Source organism: Dioscorea cayenensis, chromosome 19 (genome assembly GCF_009730915.1).
Source record: "Dioscorea cayenensis subsp. rotundata cultivar TDr96_F1 chromosome 19, TDr96_F1_v2_PseudoChromosome.rev07_lg8_w22 25.fasta, whole genome shotgun sequence".
Taxonomy (NCBI): Eukaryota; Viridiplantae; Streptophyta; class Magnoliopsida; order Dioscoreales; family Dioscoreaceae; genus Dioscorea; species Dioscorea cayenensis.
The window spans coordinates 23,238,217-23,260,148 of record NC_052489.1 but is presented as its reverse complement, the minus strand read 5'-3'; the positions used below and the strand labels follow the sequence as shown (position 1 = coordinate 23,260,148).

At 30.8% G+C, this 21,932-nt stretch overlaps 2 protein-coding genes and 1 long non-coding RNA gene across 3 annotated transcripts; all 3 read right to left on the bottom strand.

The window, feature by feature from the left end:
* Positions 1 to 782: 782 nt before the first annotated feature.
* On the bottom strand, positions 783 to 2,526 carry LOC120283335. The gene is made up of 3 exons (XR_005543245.1): positions 2,404 to 2,526; positions 1,855 to 1,927; positions 783 to 1,004 (listed from the first exon to the last, which is right to left on the bottom strand). It is a non-coding gene; the product is annotated as an uncharacterized LOC120283335 (long non-coding RNA).
* Positions 2,527 to 4,392: 1,866 nt separating this feature from the next.
* Positions 4,393 to 8,533, bottom strand: LOC120284178. Its single transcript, XM_039290974.1, has 5 exons — positions 8,396 to 8,533; positions 5,845 to 6,101; positions 5,053 to 5,266; positions 4,733 to 4,886; positions 4,393 to 4,610 (listed from the first exon to the last, which is right to left on the bottom strand). Exons 1-4 carry the CDS (start codon positions 8,531 to 8,533, stop codon positions 4,764 to 4,766), a joined length of 732 nt encoding a protein of 243 aa, XP_039146908.1. The 3' UTR covers positions 4,393 to 4,610; positions 4,733 to 4,763.
* Positions 8,534 to 10,961: 2,428 nt separating this feature from the next.
* LOC120284177 (beta-glucosidase 18-like) lies at positions 10,962 to 21,820 on the bottom strand. The gene is made up of 14 exons (XM_039290973.1): positions 21,278 to 21,820; positions 21,006 to 21,127; positions 16,499 to 16,634; positions 16,260 to 16,326; positions 16,090 to 16,148; positions 15,872 to 15,947; positions 15,714 to 15,788; positions 14,580 to 14,667; positions 13,779 to 13,992; positions 13,406 to 13,521; positions 13,103 to 13,316; positions 12,825 to 12,927; positions 12,534 to 12,642; positions 10,962 to 11,386 (listed from the first exon to the last, which is right to left on the bottom strand). The coding sequence occupies exons 1-14, from the start codon at positions 21,818 to 21,820 to the stop codon at positions 11,161 to 11,163; spliced, it is 2,148 nt and encodes a 715-aa protein (XP_039146907.1). The 3' UTR covers positions 10,962 to 11,160.
* Positions 21,821 to 21,932: the final 112 nt, after the last annotated feature.

The following is a 21,932-nucleotide window of genomic DNA, read 5'->3' as shown; positions in this document are numbered from 1 at the left end:
AAATTAATATATTGGATTGAATTTATAAAATACAAAATTAAATTAAATAAATCTAAATTTTAATATGTGAAATTAAGCTCTCTAATTTAAATACCAAACCAACTAAACAAATCCAATCGATTCAAGCCTGATTAGTTTATTTGATCCACAATTAGGTGGAGTGTCTTTGTTAAACAGATTTAGGGGGAGTTTGGACATCAATATCTAAGCAAGACCATTTCTTGCCACCAATATGTCACCATCATCACCATCAGTCTAACTAATTAGTCTCTAACCATGTTATTGAAGGTTTTGGCTAAATTTTCTTATTTAATGTGTTCCAATATATATATATATATATATATTAATAATATCGATAAACCACATATTTATTGAAATGAAAAAAAAAAGGTACCAATAAGACCAAAAATAAAACTACTAAACAAAACGAACAAAAAACCAACCAGAAAGCCAAAAAAAAGAAAAAGTCAGCATTCACCATAGGTGAAGCCACCCAAAATAACCACCAGCAAAAATCAAACATAGGAGGAGAACAACTAGAAAGGTTAGGGCCATCCTCCTGTGTCCAAGGCTTGCACAAGTTGAGAAGGGGAGTGGATCGCTCCTAGGTAGGAGGGGTCATCGTGTCACGCCCCGAACCTAGCGGGCACGTGGCAACCGCCACGACAACAAGAAGTGGGTCCCACAACGGCCCCACAGTCAGGTCGCCGTAAGCCTTAACATTTACCTGTTATCACAATTACAAAGCTAGAAGACAACATAATAATAATAATAAGATCACAATAAGGTTCCCTTATACTAGGGACCCTAAACATAAGTAGCATCAACAACAGTACAAGCCAGGGTATTCAGATACAACCAGAAAATACAAATACATGAACACCATATAAAGGTCAAGTCTAGTGGATCCATGAAGTTTACATGCATACTATAACAAACCTAAATAAGGAGAACAGACAAATCACTCTACTGCTGCACAACACAACTCTGTCCAACGTCGCAGTCTGAAAAGATAGAAGAAAAGGGAATGGTGAGTAACAGATGTTACCCAGTGAGTGGTGTCAGCATAGATGTAATAGAGTGATAAAATATTTCAAATAGTAATTCCACATGAATAATAACATATAAAATCAATTCCAATTATTCAACATATTAACAAATAACACAAGGTTCATTAAAAGCAAATAACATTTTAAACACAATGAACATAGCTCCAAAATACATGCTGGCCTAAAACAATTCCCAGGCTAATCATGGCCGCGACTAGCTATGGGACCACCAAGGAGTTTTTAAAACTTTTTAAAAATTTAAAAGGGTTGCCTTTCCTTGGTGTTGGCCACTGAGATTCCCGTGTGGTGACCCCGGGTTTCTCACATAGAATTACCCCCTGTCAATGGCTCCGCACACCTCTTGACCAGGATAAACCAGGGTTAACCACGCCGCCTCCCATCAAGCCTGACTGTGGAACCCCACACTGCAGTGTCGGACTAAAGTCCGCCGTCACCATCAAAACTGAATGCCACAATATAATTCTTTCCAATTTCCGATTCAAAGAATCCATCATACAATGTTTAAACCAGGAAATGTACATCAAACCATGTTCCATTTGCATATAAAAACGAAAATATACATCAAACCATATTCCATTTGCATATAATTACGGAGATGCAAGTAAACATATTTCTTTCAAAATAAATAGGTATAAGCATTCTAGGTTTAACCATTTCAAGTAAATTTGTGCTCAAAATATGTATCAAGGAAACCAATTTATCATCAAATTTATGTGATAAAACACATGAAGAAATACTTAAGTACTCTTATTAAATCTATGCAATTATAAATTTAACCACTCACAGAACCAGTCGTCTCGTCCTGAGACGCGCTCACTGTTCGGCGAGTTCCTTCCCCTTAGAGGATGCGTCTCCACCTAAATACAAGCAGGGAATCCAAATTCTAATGAACACAAGAATGATAGCCAAAACAAAATGTATGAAAATACAATTATATATGTCTAATACGAAACCTTAGGGTTTTAGGGCAAAACATCGTCATTTTGGACCCAAATGACTTTAGAATGGAGTAAACCTAGTTTCAAAGAGTTTAGGGTAAGAAGAGCTTCAATGTGGACCAAAGAAATACTAGAAAAGGCTCAAAAATTTTAGGTTCTACAGTAACTTCGAGTTGCTACAGTAACCCGAACCTTGTACTATGTTTTCTCCCAATTTACAACACTAAATCAAGAAATTTCTTCAACAACATTCTCATATATGAATCACAAATCATTGACTTCAATTTGAGCCTATAAATCACCAAATCTATGGAGAATTCAAAGTTTTTTAAAAAAATCTAAAAGCAAGAAATACGGGAGAAATACTAAATGAAAACATTAGATCTAAAGCTTACCAAGTTTAGGAGTGAGGGAGGAACGAGTTTGGTATTTTAGTTCACCGGAAATGCTCGCCGGAAAAAAATTTCCTTCTAATGTTGTGGTCGGCCGAACAAGAAACGAAGAAGAAAAAGAAATGAAGAAGAAGGAGACAGGTTTGGCTTTCTCTCTTTCTTTTCTTTTTTTTTATATTATATATATAGAAAATGACCTAATTGCCCTCTTAATAGAAAAATCATAGAAAATGGATCCAAATGACGGAATTGCCCCCAGTTTTTCACGTAAAAGCTACTATGCAAACATGCAAAATGCCACTACTGCTAAATGACCATTTTAGCCCTAATGCAAGCATAAAAATCTAAAGAGGACCGAGGTCTAAATCAGGGCAGGGTACAACACATCGCGCCTAAAGGATCACTTTGTCTAGCTCTCATGAAGTCAATAGATTGCCAGAGGGTCCAAATGGAATTATCTTGGAAGCATTGATCCTGATCTCTAGCTGCAGAAAAACCAAATAAGGAGCAAATGAAGAATTTTAGAGATAACGTAGTGAAAGGTAAAAGCTTGCAAGTTGAAGATACGATTATTTCTTTCCATCCAAATGTTCCAAAAGATAGCCCAAGAAATGAGGTCCCAGAGAGGACGGAGCTGATCTTGAAGAGAGGGGATCTAGGAAGACCAGGTCTTGAGAACATTCCTTATCAAAGAAAGTAAACCTAAAATCTGCTTGAAAAATGCTAGATGCAGTTGGAGTAATTGCATTGAAGCAAGAGATGCTCCATCTTCTCCGAGTTTTTGTGACACAACGCACAAGTATCCGTAGCACAAATATTACAACTTTCTTGACAAGATTGGTAAGGGTTAGGATTTTGTTATCCCAAGCGAGCCAATAAAAAAAGTGTAATTTTGCTGAAGCACCCCACTTTTCAGAAGTAAGGATAGAGTGGGTTACGAATTCCCCCATCCACAAGGAACCTATAATAAGATTTCACTAATGTGTTCCAATATTTCACTACTCTACAATATAATTCTAAAACATTCTTTTTTAATATTTTGATTAATATAGATGCCACATCTAAAACTAAGCTTTTAGAAAACTTGTGACAATGCAAAATCTTTTCCTTTTTTTTTATATAATAGATGGCGAACGGCCTCTCCCACTATTAAGGGTTTATAAAAAACAGATGGGTACAAAGAAGGGATTTCTAAATTTAGCCAAAACATCACATGAGACACTGTATTTTGTTTTTTTATGAACATTATTGGTGTGTTGTACGTTTTTGATAGGGACATGTCAATCTTTGTTTTTCTTTGGCTTGTGGGGCTACATAACAGTCTGGCATCGTTCTCAGTCAAAATTTAATATAATGGTTCTCCAAAAAATAAATAAATAAATAAATCAGTTTCGGATCGTTGGCTGCATACAGACCCATTTCTTGATAGAGACATAATAGTTTCTAGTCCAACTTTAAAAATTAAAATTAATTGAACTAATGGATAATCTTTAAAGATATAACTCAAATCGAACCATAATTAGGAATATATATATTATTGTAGATAAACCTTAAACATACACTTTTATTATTATTTCTTAACCCTACGTTATTATGTCACAATCATGGACGACGAATGAAATCAATGCTCAAAGCTGGTTCATAATGCAAGTTACTTTCGTGAAATATTTCCATAATGATCACTTGGAAGCTTTTGTTTTAGTTTAGGTTACTGTATTTTACCCTGAAATGTCATTTTGATATCTAGAGATGATATAACATCTAATCAAGTTGGTTGCTGATGACCATTTTCATACTTAATTCAAGTTGGTTGTGAATAATTGAATTACCACAACACTTAATTTGTTAAGCTTCTTTCTACAGTTTGTTGCGAATAATAGTTAACATTGGTATTTGTTATTTACTGATACAAGCTTCAAGAGATTGTCTTCAGACATCCACCATTACACTTTGACCAAGAAAAAAAAACATCCACCATTACAAGAACTGATATGTGTTCGGATGTAATTAGATTCATTGAATCATAGGGATCTTACAAGTTACAAGGCTCAGATCATAGAAAATCTGAAGAAATTAGCAAAGCTGCTATGTATGCCTAACAGATGCTCAAATTGCAATATCGAAGAATGCTTGCATAGACTAGGACCTGGCGTTTTATAGGACAGTGCTTTTCATCTATGAACTCTGCATGATCCTTTTGCAGAGTAACCCTGCAAAAATATTCATGCAAAAGTTACACATTTTTCTATCAAGTAGACATGTAAAAGTTTGGGAAGTATAGAAAATACACAATTATATATATATGTCAGGTAACAAAGCAAAAAATCAATACCTCAGAGTGTGTGATAAACACTAAATCATCATCAAGCAAAAACCACATCTGAGCGCAAAACATGCTTCACATTCTTAGTAACAGCACGGGCTTCATGCAGCATGCATCTGTCTCCATGAATGTGAAGGAGGGCCATTCCCACCACAGGAGCAACCTATTATTTGATAAAAAATAAAAATAAAATGATAAATCCCAACAGAATACCTAAAAGAGAATCCAAAACTCAAGGCACTATCATTTAACTTAACAGGGGCCGAATAAACTAAAATTCATCTAAGAAGACAGAATGCTGAATAATTCTATAGAGATGAGCTCAATACCTCCGCCACAATCCCTCTACTTTCATCATAAAACACAGTCTCTCCTCCAACTGGAGAGTGTGTAAACGAATCCTGTTTTTTGTCCAAGCCATGCCTCGTTTTCGAACCCAAATCACCACTGAGATAAATTGGTAGAGTGTATTGCATTCTGCACCCTTCTCCAAGGTTAACACTTTCATCAATATGGCGACCAAACCTCTGTCCGACCGTATATCTGGAAACAACAAGAGACACAAATGATAATATCACATGACCTTCACCAATTTGTACAGTAAAATCCACAAAAGGGTATTGCTGTTTCCATTAATGTGTTTACAAATTGGCCTTGACCCATTTTTTTGTGTATATATTCTAAATTCTAAGATATCCTTCACCCACAACAGTCAAGCCAGAACATGAAATACTTGGACTTAATCAAGAGGTTATCCATTTGATTTCATATCTTGTCTAATAGCGGAAGGAACAATGGCAGTTAGAGTGGTGTTTGGTAAATTTTCTCATACAGACCCAACCAATGGACAACTTCAGATAGTTCGAGTTTGAGGTCATTTCGTATTGTATCTAAGCCTGCCTCCCAAATAAAAACTATCAATTTCATCTTACAAAAGTCATACAAGAGCATGTATTACCTACTGAATTATGTAAGATGCATTGGGGTTGAAAGGATGTGCAACATCCCCAGCACCACCTTCATTAGCATGAAATACAAACAACTTACATATCTATAGCATGAAACACAAGAAAACAGGAGTCAGCAAAGTTTATAGAGTAAAATTTAGATATGGTCATCACCTGTAAAATCTAATATTTGGATTCAGACCAACAGCTATCTTCCCCCTAAGTTCTATATCATCAAACATACTTTTCAGGCCTGATTCCCATATAGTTTCAGCAAGAACAGGATCACTAACAGAAATGCGATCATTATCCCTGTAGGCTTCACCTTTTGCAGGACCTTGACTCCTTTGGTGCGCAAAGCCTATGGCCTCTTCAGCGTCAACAAAGGCCTTGGCTTCAACAGCAGTACGGAAATTCGGTACCTGAGCCTCTTATTTAGTAATCAAAATGACAAAGATGAATCACAAATATTTGAAGAATAGTTAGTCTCAACATCATCATCTACAATGAAAACTTAGTAATATGATATCAATTTCCCAAAATTCAATTTAGATGAAACAACAATTCTCTTCAAAAACCACATCCTCTGCCACACTCTCATAGATAATGGATTGCATACACTAGTCAACAAAACTTCAAATCAATACAGCACAAATCCTCACCACTCAGATGTGAATCTCTTTGACAGTATACAACCAAACAGTTATATATGTTGGCCCAGACCAATTGTCACACTCCTCAATTTTCTCCTTCAACATGGAAGGGCAAAGATGACATTTCAACATTTTTGTCATAAATTGGTGGTAGGTAGAGAGAGTTAGTGGGGGAATATTTTATATTAATTGGGGGTAGGTGCCACCTACCCATCAATGTGAGCCCTTGGATCAAAATGATTCTAGCCCTTGGTTTGTTTAGTACTAAGGGCTCTATATAAATAGAGATGGCAATTTGTACCCTACCCGACGGGTATACTCGTACCCGTACCCGGTCAAAGAGGGTATTACCCTCTTTGACCGGGTACGGGTACGGGTAAGGGTATTACCCGTTAGTTTTTGAGCGAGTACGGGTCGGGTAAGGGTATGCCCCTACCCTACCCGTACCCTTACCCTTACCCTTACCCGTTGAAGAGGGTACGGGTTTTACCCGTACCCGTACCCTTACCCTATCATATATATATATATATATAATTTTTTTATTAAACTAAACATTTATTCATAATTTACTCAATATCTATTTTCATGGTAATTAATTTGAAAATAATACTTCAAATTTTCTCTTAATATATTATTTTAAATTTTATTTAATTTCTATATTTATATTTGATAATATTATCAAAATTGAATTTTTAAATATATATTAAGAATCATAATTAAATTAAAAAAATAAACAAATATAAAAAAATAATGTTATAATAATTTATTCTATAAATTATAAGAACATCCCGAAAAAAATAAGATACTAATAAAAAAATCAATTGGATATAACTTATGAGAATTACTTATAATGTTTTTTTATATTCAAAAATCTTACTAGATATTTATAAAATTTGAAGCTAAATAAAATATAAATAGTAGATATATGAAAAAATTTTAAACAAAAACCAAGATGGTTAAACTGAACAAAACAAAAGGTAGAGTTACCATTGAGTCCTAAATAGACTTTCATTTTTATGTGATTATATAATTTAAGATAAACAAATATATATCAACTTGTAATTTTTGAATTTATGGACATGTGTTTAAAAGATTGTAATATAATGTATAACTAATTCATTTTTATTATTATTTAAATTTAATTCGATAATTTGAACAATCGGGCAGGCGGGTACCTGCAGGGTATACCCAGTACCTCAGGTAAGGGTAAGGGTATGATTTTTTTACCACGAGAGTGCAGGGTAAGGGAATGCGGGTATGGGATAGGGGTTACGGGTACGGGTAAGGGTTTTGGCATACCCTACCCATACCCTACCCGTTGCCATCCCTATATATAAACCCCTCATGACAATTGTAAAGACACAACCAAGTGAGAGTGAGGAAATTAGAGAGAAAGAAGAAGAGTGAGAAGTGTGAGGAAATATTTTGAGAGTTAGTCTATTCTCCTAGTATAAGAGAGGATACTAGGAGAATAGCCCTTGGTTTGTTTAGTACTAAGGGCTCTATATAAACCCCTCATGACAATTGTAAAGACACAACCAAGTGAGAGTGAGGAAATTAGAGAGAAAGAAGAAGAGTGAGAAGTGTGAGGAAATATTTTGAGAGTTAGTCTATTCTCCTAGTATAAGAGAGGATACTGGTTTTCTCATTATTAGAGAGAGTTTGTAACTCCTGGAATTTTCCCACTTAGTAAATTTCTTCTATCCTTACTCGTGGTTTTTACCCTAATTATTTAGAAGTTTTCCACCTAATATCTTTGTGTCATTTATTTTTCAGCATTACTCTTATTTAATTTGTTACGGTATTGCTATATTCGGTCCTACATTTCACAACAATATATACGCAAAATATCCTCATCTTCACCGATTGATTAGCTTGAAAGATTTTTTTTCATCAAATTATCACATATAATCACACAGATGACCACATAATCAATAAAATACAGTAATCTCCTACCAGAGAAGCTAAAAAAACATCAAATTGGAAAGAAAACGAAATAGTGATGATGTTCATCCTTTCCTTCATACACACGGATCGAACAAAGAAGAGGAGTTTAGTCTATGATAAATTACCGTGAAGAGCTGGGTGCCCTTGAGGCGATTGATCTGGAGATCCTTCTTGGCCTTGATGCGAGGCCACATTCCGTCCATCTCTTTCCCCATCGTCTTCTTCCTCTTCGCCTTCCCCCTTTCTTCTTCTCTCGCAGCCATTAATCCTCCACCCAAAATTTGAAGCCTCTCAAGCTTTTTAGCCTTTTTTACATTAAACTCACATCAAATGGTATATTTGCACTTGAGTTTTCAATATTTCCGTATAACACCTTTCACTTTTTTTCCCATTATATTTTCATTGATTGTGGAATTACTTCAGGGTAAATATTTTTAGTTGATACCATACTATGATCATTTTCCATTGTGAATATCGAACTTCAATTTATATCATTTTAATCATTCAACTTTGATTTGTATTCATCAGGAGGATATCAAGAGGATTCTGGGAGAATTTGATGACATGTATGTCCGATTTGCCACGTTGACACCAATTCATCCCACAATCTACATTTGCGGACATGACACATCATTAAAAAGGACTATGTAGTCACTCTTATTGACACAACACATGCCATGTTGACTAAACGAACTAGTCAGTAGGAAATGTCACGTGGCTCTTTTGATGATGTGATATATCCACATATGCAGATGAAACATTAATGGTGTTAAAATGACAAATCCGGCATATATGTTATCAATTTTTTCCCGAAATCCTTTGGTTTTCTCCCGATGAACACAAATTAAAGATGAGTGACCAAAATAATAGAAATTGAAATTCGATGCTGAAAATAAAAAATGACTATATGAGGCGTTTGGATTACAGTAATGGGGATGAGGGGTAATGAGATAATGAAGAGGGGGAAAGAAATAGGTAAGGGATGAAAATGAAAAAAGTGTTTGATTGGAAATATAATATATTGAGAATGGGAAAAGTAAAAAAATGAAATTGTGCTAAAATTACCCTTTTACCCCTCTTATAAGGATATGATATTTATATATTATAATTTTCTATTTATAAAATAATTGAAATATAATTATTTATTTTATTGCTATTGATTAATGTTAAATTGAAAATTAATTTCAAATAACTACTTTAACTTTTTAATTATTTGTATTAAAGTTTATATTACGAATATTAGTTGAATTAATTAAAATATTGTGGTCCCATAGATATATATATATATATATCATTTTATTTAATATTTCAATTATTATAATTACTTATTAATTTCTGTGTTATGATTATTATTATGTATTATAATTTTTTATTTATAATATAATGGAAATATAATTATTTATTTTATTGATATTAATTAATGTTAAATTGAAAATTAATTTAAAATAACTAATTTAATGCCATACTTGACTTTTTCATTAATTGTTTTAAAGTTTATATTACGAATATTATTTGAATTAATTAAAATATTGTGGTCTATATATATAATTTTATTTAATATTTTAATTTTTTTTATAATTACTTATTAATTTCTGTGTTATGATTACTATTTATATATTAGAATTTTTATTTATAATATAATTGAAATAATTAAAAGAGAATAGATTGCAATCTATAAATCCAAGACATAAACCAAGAATATATTTAAAAAAATTAAATTATAACAAAAATACAACCAACAAAAAAATCAGTTAAAAGAAAGGGAAAACCTAAAACTTGCATAAAATTTATCAAAGAAATCGTAAAACATTATTGTTTAAACTAATTAACAAGTGTCCATCCATGAGAAATTATCACAAAAATACTGGCCTGCTCAAAAATTGAATATAAGAGAGGTGAAGAGGCTCTTCTCTTCTTCGGCCACAGCAAAGTTCACTCTTCTTTTCTCCAGTTGCAGCAAAGATGAGAGAAGTGTGCGTTTGTAGACAAGGAAAGAGATGAAGGTATTAGGGCAAATGCTTTTTTTAATTTTATAAGGGCAAAAAGGTAATTTCAATGGGGGTAATGGCCATTTCCCCTGGTGGGGGAATGAAACATAACCCTTTCAAGGGTTCTGGTGACTTGTAGGGGAACCATTACTGCCATCCAAACATGCACATAGTACACTACCCACCCAAAAAAATTATCCGAAGTTATAAATTATCAACCTTGTTTTTATATTATATTTTAAAATTTTCAAGTTTAAATCTTGGCCATCAAAAATATAAATTACACATGTCAAACATCTAAGCATTTATTGGAAAGTAATGGATGGAAGGTGTATTTGACTGGAGCCAAAGTGACATCTATTTCAAATGAGCTGCTTGGGAGAGAAAATTATTTGACTAGAAAAAAAATACTGTTTTTTTAATTAAAATCTCTATAAAAAAATTAAAATTTTACTTAATAATCATTTGTTTTTTTGAAAATTTAATAATCATTTTTATAAATTAAAATTAAATACAATAAAGAATTAATATCAGTAAATCAATTAATTAATATAATTTTGGTGGAAAATATCTTTTAATAAAATATAATATTACTAAAATGAAGATAAAAAATTCTATTTGTCAAGATTAAGGAAATTTATTCCAACTACAATTATCAAATACTTATGCACAATAAAATGTTACAAAAAAAGCATGGATATAATCAAAGGGTTCCTAGTCTAGGCACTTCTATAAAAGATGTTAGTACATGATATCAAAATATTCTAATTCAACTCCTGTTCGATGCAATGGTGTAATGAATTTTGGTTGTAAGTTTAGGTTTGCAATTTGAATTCTACATCACTGAGCAATATGTATAAACGACCAACAAATGACACCTAATTTTTTTTTAACCCTTAGTTCTATCTATTTTTAAAAACAAAGTCAAATGACTTTTGATTTCTCATCTTCTCTTGTAATCTTGGATCACTAAGTAAATCCTTGAACCATTTGGCAGACAATTTGGGAGTTCTCTTCTTTGTTTTGTAGTCCACATGGTAGAGCCCAAATCTGATTGTGTATCCATGTATCCACTCAAAGTTGTCAATAAGAGACCACACAAAATAACCTCTGACATCAGCACCTTTTCTGTCACCAAAATATCGTCATCATCTATGTAAATTGATTCTCTCATTTGTTATAAACATATTATTAGATTTTTAAATGCATTTAATACTTAACCATAGATTTAAAAAGTTTAACCCATTAGTTGTTTTTGTTGGATTTTTTTAAAATAAATTAGTTTTTGAGTAGCTTGTTGTTAATTATTATTTTTATTTATTAAAAATCAAGCCATGTATAAAGAATATTTGAGATATTGAACTATAATATTTGTTTGTGATCCCTGACTATTATTATTATTATTATTATTATTATTATTATTATTATTATTTATGTATTTCTATCTAGTCTCTCTTGGTTGTATTTTATTCAAATATCGATTGGAGGTACTAATGCAAGCACACCATGGAAAGTGCCAATATAGGATACTTATATCTATATATATATATATTGGGATATGGACTAAACATTTTATAGGAATCTAATAAAATACATCCATTAAGTCGTACAGATATATAGTGTATATATTACTATCTTTAATTTCAAAGATCTAATAAATTTTGGATTATGTTCTAATTATCTAAATTTGATGTGTGGGTTTAAAAAATAGGTAAAATTTTTTGTGACAAAATCGTCAAATTTATGATGGACAAATTTGTAATTAGTCCTATAACTTTCTTATAAATAGGGCGTGATCCTAATGCATGTTAAGAATTAGACTCAAAATTATGATCATTTCCATTGCATTTGATCAGTTCGAAGAGTCACATGTATACTTTCACTATTTTCTTGTTTCCCAAATGATTTCAATAAGAGATCAAGACTACATTGAATAGGTATATATTGCCATCATTGTATTGAGAGGGAGAAAAAACTGACACTTATTTCTCTCAATAGATTTATAAATCAAGATGATACCCAATTTTGTTATCTTTGTATTTGGAATTATCTAGTGAAAGATCTTGAAAATTACTGTCTTACAGTACCCTTTTTAAAATCTTTAGCTATATGATTTGTGTATCTCAAGAAGATTGAATTTTTATACATTTCATTATTTTTCTATATTATTAGTATTAATTTTGACATATTCAACACATAATATACCTAATTCAATATTTTTCAGTAAAATCAAAGTGTATCTAAATTAAATTTAAAAAAGAAGGTCAACATATACCTTATGGCTCTTGTTAGAAAAGTTAAGTAACTATCCAAGTATTCAATCCTATCTGTGTCATGAAGCAATTCTCCCATAGAGCTAAAATCATCACTCTTTTGAGAAAGCCCTGCAATAATATAAAATTTAGTATTAATAAATAAAATATTGATTTCAACACAATATATATGGATATTTTAAAAACTTGATTAAATTAAAATATTTAGTGATATATTTACAGATTTTTTTTGTTTGAAAAAAAAAAAGACGAAAAGTTTTAAAATTTAAAATTAATTTATTCATAAAAATTACCATTCTCTGTTATGAAGATCGGTGTATTGTTGTACGTTTTTGATATATAGGTAACTATCTTTTCCATGCCTTCTGGGACTACATAATAGTATGGCATAGGTGTCTGCAATAAAAAAAAACATTTTAAAGATGATAATTATACAAATTTTAAGCCAATCAAAATTCAAATTCATTTGATAAACTTACCAAATTAAGACTATCACATGTCTATCATTAGGTGCTAATTAAATGTCAAAACTAACATTACATTTTTTTAATTTTAATTTTTAATTTCTGACCTTTTTTCCGATTGGAATTCCATCCTTTTCTACAGCTATGCAAGGAGAAATACCACAACTTCTCACATAAAGACTTGTATAGTGGTTAATTCCAATAAAATCTAATCCATGTTGCATTTTTTCTTTGTCTTTTGCTGAGAATTTTGGTAATTTTGGACCTAAACGTTTTCTCATTTCATTTGGATAATCACCATAGATCAAAGGGTCAAGAAACCTACAAAAATAAATAAAATCAATATATATATATATATAAACAATTAAGATAACTATGTTTGTAAATGTAAAAAAAGAGAAGGAATTTACCATCCAATATCAAAATCTATAATTGATTGTGCTGATGAATAATCTTCAGCAGTTTCTTTTAATGGTTCATACCAAACCATAGCCAGAACTATCCCAATAAGCCCTCTTTGTTTATCCTGTAAAAAATATAAATAAATAATTTATTAATGTTTATTTATTTATTTATTTGCATGCAAGACTAGGAAACCACCATAACTTCTGATATGTTAAACTTGTGCATAATTTTTTTAAAATCAAAATCCTTAAAACATTTTGTTTTCTTTTTTGCCTTTGAAAATAAATTCAACAGACAAAATGCACAGCTCCACCAGACATATATATATATATCACTTGATATATAATTAGTTCTATTAATCTGTATATGTATTGTTACCTGATATTTTGTTCTATAAATGTGAAAGGCAACAGCATGAGATATTATCATGTTGTGAGCAGCAACATATGGTTGAGAATGAAGGGCAGGAGGGTACACTCCCCATTCATAGCCAAATTTTGCCGCCTCATTTGGTTCATTGAAGGTAACCCAATATTTCACTCTATCACCAAATGTTTCAAAACACACTTCAGCAAAATATCCAAAATCCTCTCTGCAATTTATTACAATAAAATGTCAAGTATAAACCAACTAAATATTATTTAAATTTAATTAAACCTAAAAAATTGAGTTTCTAGAATGCAAAACAGAAATTTGTATCTTTTAGATCTATATTTACTAACTTATTCATATGAGCATGGTAAATACACAAATTTACTTTTCTTTGATATGTGTTGGATGCTAGTTCACTTTAAATTAGATGCATTGCAAAAAAACAAAAACAAAACAAAACAAAACAAAACTATCAATAGCTTGTGAGAAGCATGGTTTAAATTTTGCCAAAAAGTTTAAACTATTGGGATAAGAAATTTAGATTTAAAATATTCACATGAATCATATCTATATCTATGTTTGTTAACTTACACAATCAGGAACCATTGATTATGTATGCAAATAGAATACTTTACAAAGGATGTATATGTTATATTTTTTTTATGGAGATAATGTATACATGAAATAAACAATAACAATGTATTTAGTCAAAAAATTTATAGATTATAGGCTTTCAGATCTCATATACCTTCACAGTTTGAATTTTTTACTTCAACATCATATTTTTCAAATAAAGAAAAAACATACTGTATTTCAGTATTCAACCATGCTCCATATTGATCTTCAAGTTCTTGTGGAACGTCGTAATGACTTAACGTCACAAATGGTTGAATTCCTGTTTGAAAATACTAATAATAATGGTAATAATATAAAAAAAGTTAATAATAATGATAATAATATAAATAAGGGTTTAGGCCAACATACTATTGAGAATTCACCAAATGGTATATATATACTATTTTAAAAGCAAATATCATATATATCCTTTAAATTTGATTTATTTATATACATACATCTCTATTCTATATACATCATTAAAATATATTATTACGTGTTAATTAAGAAAAAAACATATGTGCAATATCCTTGAAATTTATAACATATAGTTATTAAATTAACATGTTTGTACACGTATTCCAATAATTTTATCTACTATATTTAAGTCCTAAAAATTTTCAATGTGATTAAATTAATATTTTTACATTTATACTCCTAAAAAAATTTAAACTAATTTAATTCAAAAATAAACATTATTTGCTCCCTCAGATTAATCTTATATAATATTACATAGTTGTATAATCTGCTCCCACAAATCTCCAAAGTACAAATTTAAATTGAATTTTTATTAAAATAATTTTAAAAATAATATTATATTTAAATTTTTGTTCACGTTAAATAAAGTATTAGAAATGGAGAAAGATTAATTGCATTTACTTATTTTTCATCAAATGTTCCATCGTGCTTTTCAAAACCAATTGTAATTATTGAAAAATAATAATTTTTATTTATACAAAAAAGTATGTCAATAGTTTTGATTGGTAAGGAGTTATTTTAGGTATCAAGTATGGATCCAAATCATATCCAGAATAAATTAGATAGGGATTAATACGAAGGGCGCCTTAAACAAAAATACAGACAATCATCCAAGGGAGGGATTGATATTTCTCAAATGAGAAATTAAAAGAACTCTCAAAGGACGAATTATAATAGCAGAATTGTTTATGTATGATAGAGAAGTATATAAACAAATAAATACAATTTCAAAGAGAGCTTATGGTATTTAGTTTTATTGGCAAATATACACACAATTAGTACATGAATTTACAGAAATACATATCCTATACATAAAAATTTAAAATCTAGTGATTTATAAGTTAGTACCTCTAATCAGTAGTTCATTAATAAGTTTGTTATAGAATTCAATCCCGGAAGTGTTAATTCCTCCAAATCTGCCTCCTGTTCCATAGAAAACATTTATTATTTATTTGAAATGCTATTTTTATGCATTTACATATGAAATATAAATTATCAAAACTCACTTGGCAAAACCCTTGACCACGAAATTGAGAATCTATATGCGTTCACTCCAAGGGAATGCATTAACTCAATATCTTCCTATTTTTAAAAAATTACGAAAAGAAAAAAAAAGAGTGATTCTCTAATAAATATTTCAATAAATCAACAAAATTAATTAGTATTAATTTGATAGGTATATATATTTCAATAAAATCCAAAACAAATAGCTTATTGTACAAACCTTATACTTGTGATAATGATCACAAGCAATATCACCATTACTTCCATCTTCAATTTTTCCTGAAAAACAACTTACACTATAAGTTTTAATAAACTTCAAATTAATAATAATAATAATAATAATAATAATATATATATATATATATCTTAAAAAAAACACATAAAAATTACCTTGTAAGTGAGTGAACACATCCCAATTGCTCAAACTTTTGTTATCTTCTAAATATGCACCTTCAATCTAAAATCAAAAGATAAAAGAAATCACAAATAAAAAAAATTAAATTTTAATTATAAAATTATTATTATTATTATTATTATTATTATTATTATTATTATACAAAAGGCACATACACATGAAACTTTGCAAAAAAAAATAAGGATGCCCACATGTTAACACAATTAATACTGACCTGATAAGATGAGGTGGCTGTCCCAAAGAGGAAAGAGGAAGGGAATTGAGAGACATCAAGCTTGGGAACAGAGAAACCAAAGAAGTTGAGAAACAGAGTTATCAACAAGACCACCTTTCTATTTCCCATCTTCTTGCTACATGATAATAATTTAGACATCTATTATTTATAGAACTTGCAAAACCTACTCACTCTTCTCATCCAAATATCCAATTATATTGCAACAAGAAAAAATATATCAATACTTGAGACGTGTACCACAACCCAACCATGTAAAATAACATATGTTAATTCCATTGTCAACTTTGCTTTTCGTGTTGTAGAAACCTATACTCATCTCATGAATTCTAAATGATTTCGAAGCAAACAGTGGATTTGTTATTTTTTATAAATTTTATTTTGAATATAATTTATAAGTTGATTTAGTTTATTTTAGTTGGATCTATAAAACTTAAACTTACATCAAATAAATATAAATTTTAATATATGAAATTAAACTGACTAATCTGAATACAAAACTAACTGAATAATTAAATTGATTTAATTTATTGTGTAATCATTTTGCTCAAATATTGGTTGGAGGTGTTATTTATTTATTTATTTATTTATTTTGTTTGGAGGCTTAATTTAAAACTTACTTTAAAGGTAGGAGCTATATTTTGAAATATTTAGTTGGAAAGATTTAACTGCATTTTTTTTTAATAAAGTGGATAAATCACCAATTTATTTAAAAAAATCAAACGAAGATAAAATAGAGATAACTGAAACAAAAAAACAAGAACAAACATAACACAAGAAGAAGCTAGAGAGGCATCACCAGAGATGAAGCACCCTAGGTTTTACAAAAAAAACAACAAAAAGGACAACAACCACAACAAAATAGACAAACAACGGCTGCACAGATGAGGCCCATCAAAAGGCAATAGAGGTCGACACAGGCGGGCAAAATTGGATCACTCTCAAGGCATTTAACAGCATCTTCAATTGCAATTCTTTCCCACCTATGTTGATTATAATAAAAATCAATCTCATTTTCTAAATATATGTAGCTCTAGACTTGGTTAAAGGCTTCATCTCTACAATCAAATAAAGTTAACTTTAGTTCGTTCACCATTGCCTCTAGTAAAATGATTACACCTAAATCTGGAACCAGTTAAGAAGGATATTACTTTGTATTCTCCCATTATCACCCATGATAACTGATTCACCATCGACAGTTATTTTTTAGATGTCACTAGTAGTTTTCACCTATCTTATATCTATCTTATTGAGCATCACTTGCATCATCACCAAAATTTGAGGCCACATGTTATACTTTAGTTTAATTAGTAACTTATATTTTTTTTATTAGTTTGTGATAATCTCTTTTGTCGAGTAAATTTTTTAGTAGGTCACTAAACTTTGACTCATTTTCATTTTGATCATCAAACTTCAATTTGTATCAATTTGATCACTCAACTTTAATTTGATTTCAATAGGTAATAAATCAAAGGATTTTGACCCCCAAATAAATGATATAGTTATTTTTCAATGACATAGACACCTCCAATAGACTTAATAATATGTCATAGGGAGGACTAATTCGGATTTTCAAACAACTATGCAATCAATTAGGAGTTGAAATTCTTGATTTATTGCTCGGTGAAATCAAATTAAAGTTGAGTGACCAAATTGATACAAATTGAAGTTCGATGATCAAAATAAAAATAAGGAATAGTTTAGTGATCTAGTAAAAAATTTACCCAAGTTTAACAAAATTATTATCTATATATTTTTATAAAAAATAATAATAAATTCGATTGGCTTATTTCATCCGCAAATCTCGATGGAGAGTCATTCTTAAATTAAATTAAATTCTGTTATTGACGTTTTAATATATTGTCAACTTCACACATTTAATTATAGATGAACTAAATAAGAGACCATTAAAAAAAAAATCTCACAATTGCACCTTCCTTGTCGCCGATACATCATTATCATCATCTGTAAATATAAGATTAACCCAAAAATTAATAAAATGAAAGTCAATGAGTGTTAATTATTGATTAAAAATTCATAAATAATTAACTTGTAAAAATTATTGATGCAATGTTGTACGTTTTTATATTTGTTTTTTATAAATTACAAGTATTGTATTATAATCTATCGATATAGTTCATATATTACAAAAATATGTATTAACATAAACAATTAAAACATCAAATAAAATTATGAAAGAAGTGTATGGTTACAAGTATACTCCTATAAAAACTAACACTTATGCATCCTTAAAAAAAGCAACAGTATTGACATAAAAAATGAATTTGTTTAATACGGTCTATCTATATATCTACACACAGACCATGTTAAAAAAAAATCATTTTTTATGTAAATACTGTTGTTTTTTTAATAATATATATATATACACATATATAGAACCCATCATATAGAGACGTCTCTACATTTCAAATTTAAGGATATCTACAGTTGTCATTGCATGTACATTCAATGGTTATAATTTATTTATACACAATATACAACAATAGTAAATAATGGTCATATACAGTACTTTTTATACAGTGTCTATATAAATAATAGTCTTTAGATGATTAAATAGTTATCAACAAACATCCCTAATAATTAGTGCATCTACGGACTACGAACTTCCGCAAATGATGCATCTTCGTATATATATATACACACACATACATGCACAAATTTCCATTAACAAAACGTTATAACATCATTTTAAGAACTATTAGGGATCTATTTTTGATATTTTCTAATAAAAATTTTAAGCATGTTAATAGATTTAAATAAAAAAATTTGATAATTATTTAACATAATTGCATTAATTCATTCTATTACTATTCAAACATGTATATAGATTCATTTATTAGGTTTTTAATTGCTAAACTGCTAGTGACACATTGCCTTCTTAATTTCTAGTAGCTTAAGATAAGTACACTTATTACCAACGACCTGTGGGTCTATTGGTACACGGGTCACCGATAGAGCTCTCACCGAGTGGTGAGAGTTCGATTCTCGGCTGATGGCACATTTATGGGAGTTGTGAATAGTGGTTGTGTACGAGTGATTCCAGCGTCCATGTGAGCGCGGCCTCGTCCCTACTTGTTCCACCGAGGCTTGTGCATGTCCCTGGGGTCTCTAGTGGGTTCGCCCCACTCCTCTTCCCAAAAATGATAAGTACACTTATAGAAAAACCCTATTTAAAAGGTGTTTAGATTACTCTTTTCAATTTAATTGGTACGGTTTAAGTTTTTGCCTAATCTTTATCTGCCTTTATGAGTTTTAATGGGTCAAATATTGATCACAGTTTGTCATCTCTGGTTAATTACATGCTAGATTAATGTTCAAATCTAATTAATTACTACAAAGTTAATATTTAGACTTCAAAATCTTGGTCAATGCTTATATAAAAGCATACATATTGTATTTTGACAGTCAACCTTGCACCATATTGATCTTCAACCTCTTGAGAAATATCATAATGATTTATTAAAAAAAAAAATAGAAATGTCATAATGATTCATTGTGATGAATGTTGTATTTTTAAAAATATTCAACTATGATAGAAATTTAAAGCCTCGTCAAATAGAATTTAGTAGTCAATGCTTTTTTTGGGAGTTCATTAATAAAATTATTGTAAAATTCAATCCCCAAAGCGTTAACTCCATCATATCTCCCATCATTTATTTAAAATATTATTTATAAAGTGTAAACCTCAATACAAAGAAATGCATCAACTCAATATTTTCCTAAATTTAAAATTATCAAAAGAGATAAGTTTGAGTTTCTCACAAATATTTTTATAAAAGGCATAAATTTGATGGCAAACAAAAGTATCCATTGAAACCCAAAACAGTTTGCTTGCAGCAAATTCCTTATATTTAAATAATATTCACCGAATTGACCATCAAAAAGAATTGTTCTGATCTCACAAGTATGACTAGAAAAACAACAAATAATATGTGATATATCCAGTCAACTCCAAAGAATTTGGGTTTTTTTATTTTAAAATACTAATTTTAATAAAATTATCAGTTGGTTAGTTTGTTTCAATATATTTGATAGTTTATAAGAGAAGGGGCTAAGGGAAGACTAAACTTAGATTTGATTTATTCAGTTTATCATTCTTGGTTCGTAACTAGAAACTTTCTAAACGATTAGTTTATTTGGTTAGTTTAGTTGAATTTATAACAGTCAACTAAATCGACTCATTTGAATACCAAACTAATTAGATTTATATTGATTTACAACGAATAATACATTTTTTTTTTTTTTGAAAAAGTGGATAAACCACAGATCTATTAAAAGAGAAACAGAGACAACCTCCTATCCAAAGACGGGTAGAGACCGACAAAAAACCCAAACAAACCACAAGAAGTGATCAAACAGCCACAAGACCAGACACAAAACCACAAAAGCAAAAGAACATAAAGAGAGGGGACGCAGCCACCTCAAAACCAGACAACAAAGGCCCCTACTCCTCGATCAGAACGTGCACCTCCTCCAAAGCCAAAGACACAAGAGTCTCCCTGCACGGGGTCCCAAAAACTCCAAGTTGCGACGGACGCTCGACATGGAGTCCTCCAGCTTCAACTGCCCACTAGCAGAAACTGCAGAGAACTAATGTAAAAGCATACGGTCAATCTTCAAGATCATAGCATAGCCGGGTAACACATTGGCATTAAAAATACAATCATTTCTAATAAACCAAACGTTCCACACAATAGCTTTCATCACTAAATCACACATCTCTCTTAACGGGGGACTCACAGAAAGACGCCACGAACCCCAAATACTGGACATCTCCTCCCGGGGATCCGGGATATGTAACAAATTAGTAAAATAAGTCCAAATAGGTCGGACAAAAAGGCAGTGAAGGAACAGATGATCCACAATCTCGATCTTTGAGTGACAGAGCACGCACGTGGCCGTAAGCAACCTATTACACCGACGCATCTCCAGATTCGCCAACGTCAGAACTTTGTTCTTCCACACCATCCAATTAAGTAGAAGAATCTTCCTAGGGCATCCGTCACGCCAGAAGAACTTTGCCACCGGGCAACGGAGGCAACCATCCTGCATAAAGTTGTAGAAGGATTTAACCGTAAACGTCCCATTGCCAGTTAGCTTCCACCGGAAGGAAGGAAGCCCCTCACTAGATTCCAGATGCATGCAGCATCGTAGGGCCAGCAAACAAGAGATCACCCCTTTCCAGAAAAAAGAGATACCACCCGGGCATCTAGGAAATAAATCCCGACGAGACATATTATAGTTGAATTGAATAACCTCAGCACCCCAACAACTATTGTCCATTAAGAACTTCCACCACCACTTCCCAAGCAGCGCTTGGTTGAAAACATTCAGGTCCAAAATCCCCCACCTACCCTGCGCACGAGGCCTGCAGAGGTTTTTCCAACACACAAGC

Bases quoted from the DNA above. Each gene is read 5' to 3' on its own strand.
- LOC120284178 (XM_039290974.1), bottom strand. From the start codon at position 8,533: ATGGCTGCGAGAGAAGAAGAAAGGGGGAAGGCGAAGAGGAAGAAGACG. The intron at 5,267-5,844 runs GTGATGACCATA...TGTTGTTTCCAG, and splicing joins CCAAATATTAGATTTTACAG to ATATACGGTCGGACAGAGGT. The intron at 4,887-5,052 runs GTATTGAGCTCA...ATCAAATAATAG, and splicing joins GTAGAGGGATTGTGGCGGAG to GTTGCTCCTGTGGTGGGAAT.
- LOC120284177 (XM_039290973.1), bottom strand. From the start codon at position 21,820: ATGGACAATAGTTGTTGGGGTGCTGAGGTTATTCAATTCAACTATAAT. The intron at 21,128-21,277 runs GTGAGTCCCCCG...CTTTTACATTAG, and splicing joins GGGGTTCGTGGCGTCTTTCT to TTCTCTGCAGTTTCTGCTAG. The intron at 12,928-13,102 runs GTCAGAAATTAA...TTTTTATTGCAG, and splicing joins GAATTCCAATCGGAAAAAAG to ACACCTATGCCATACTATTA.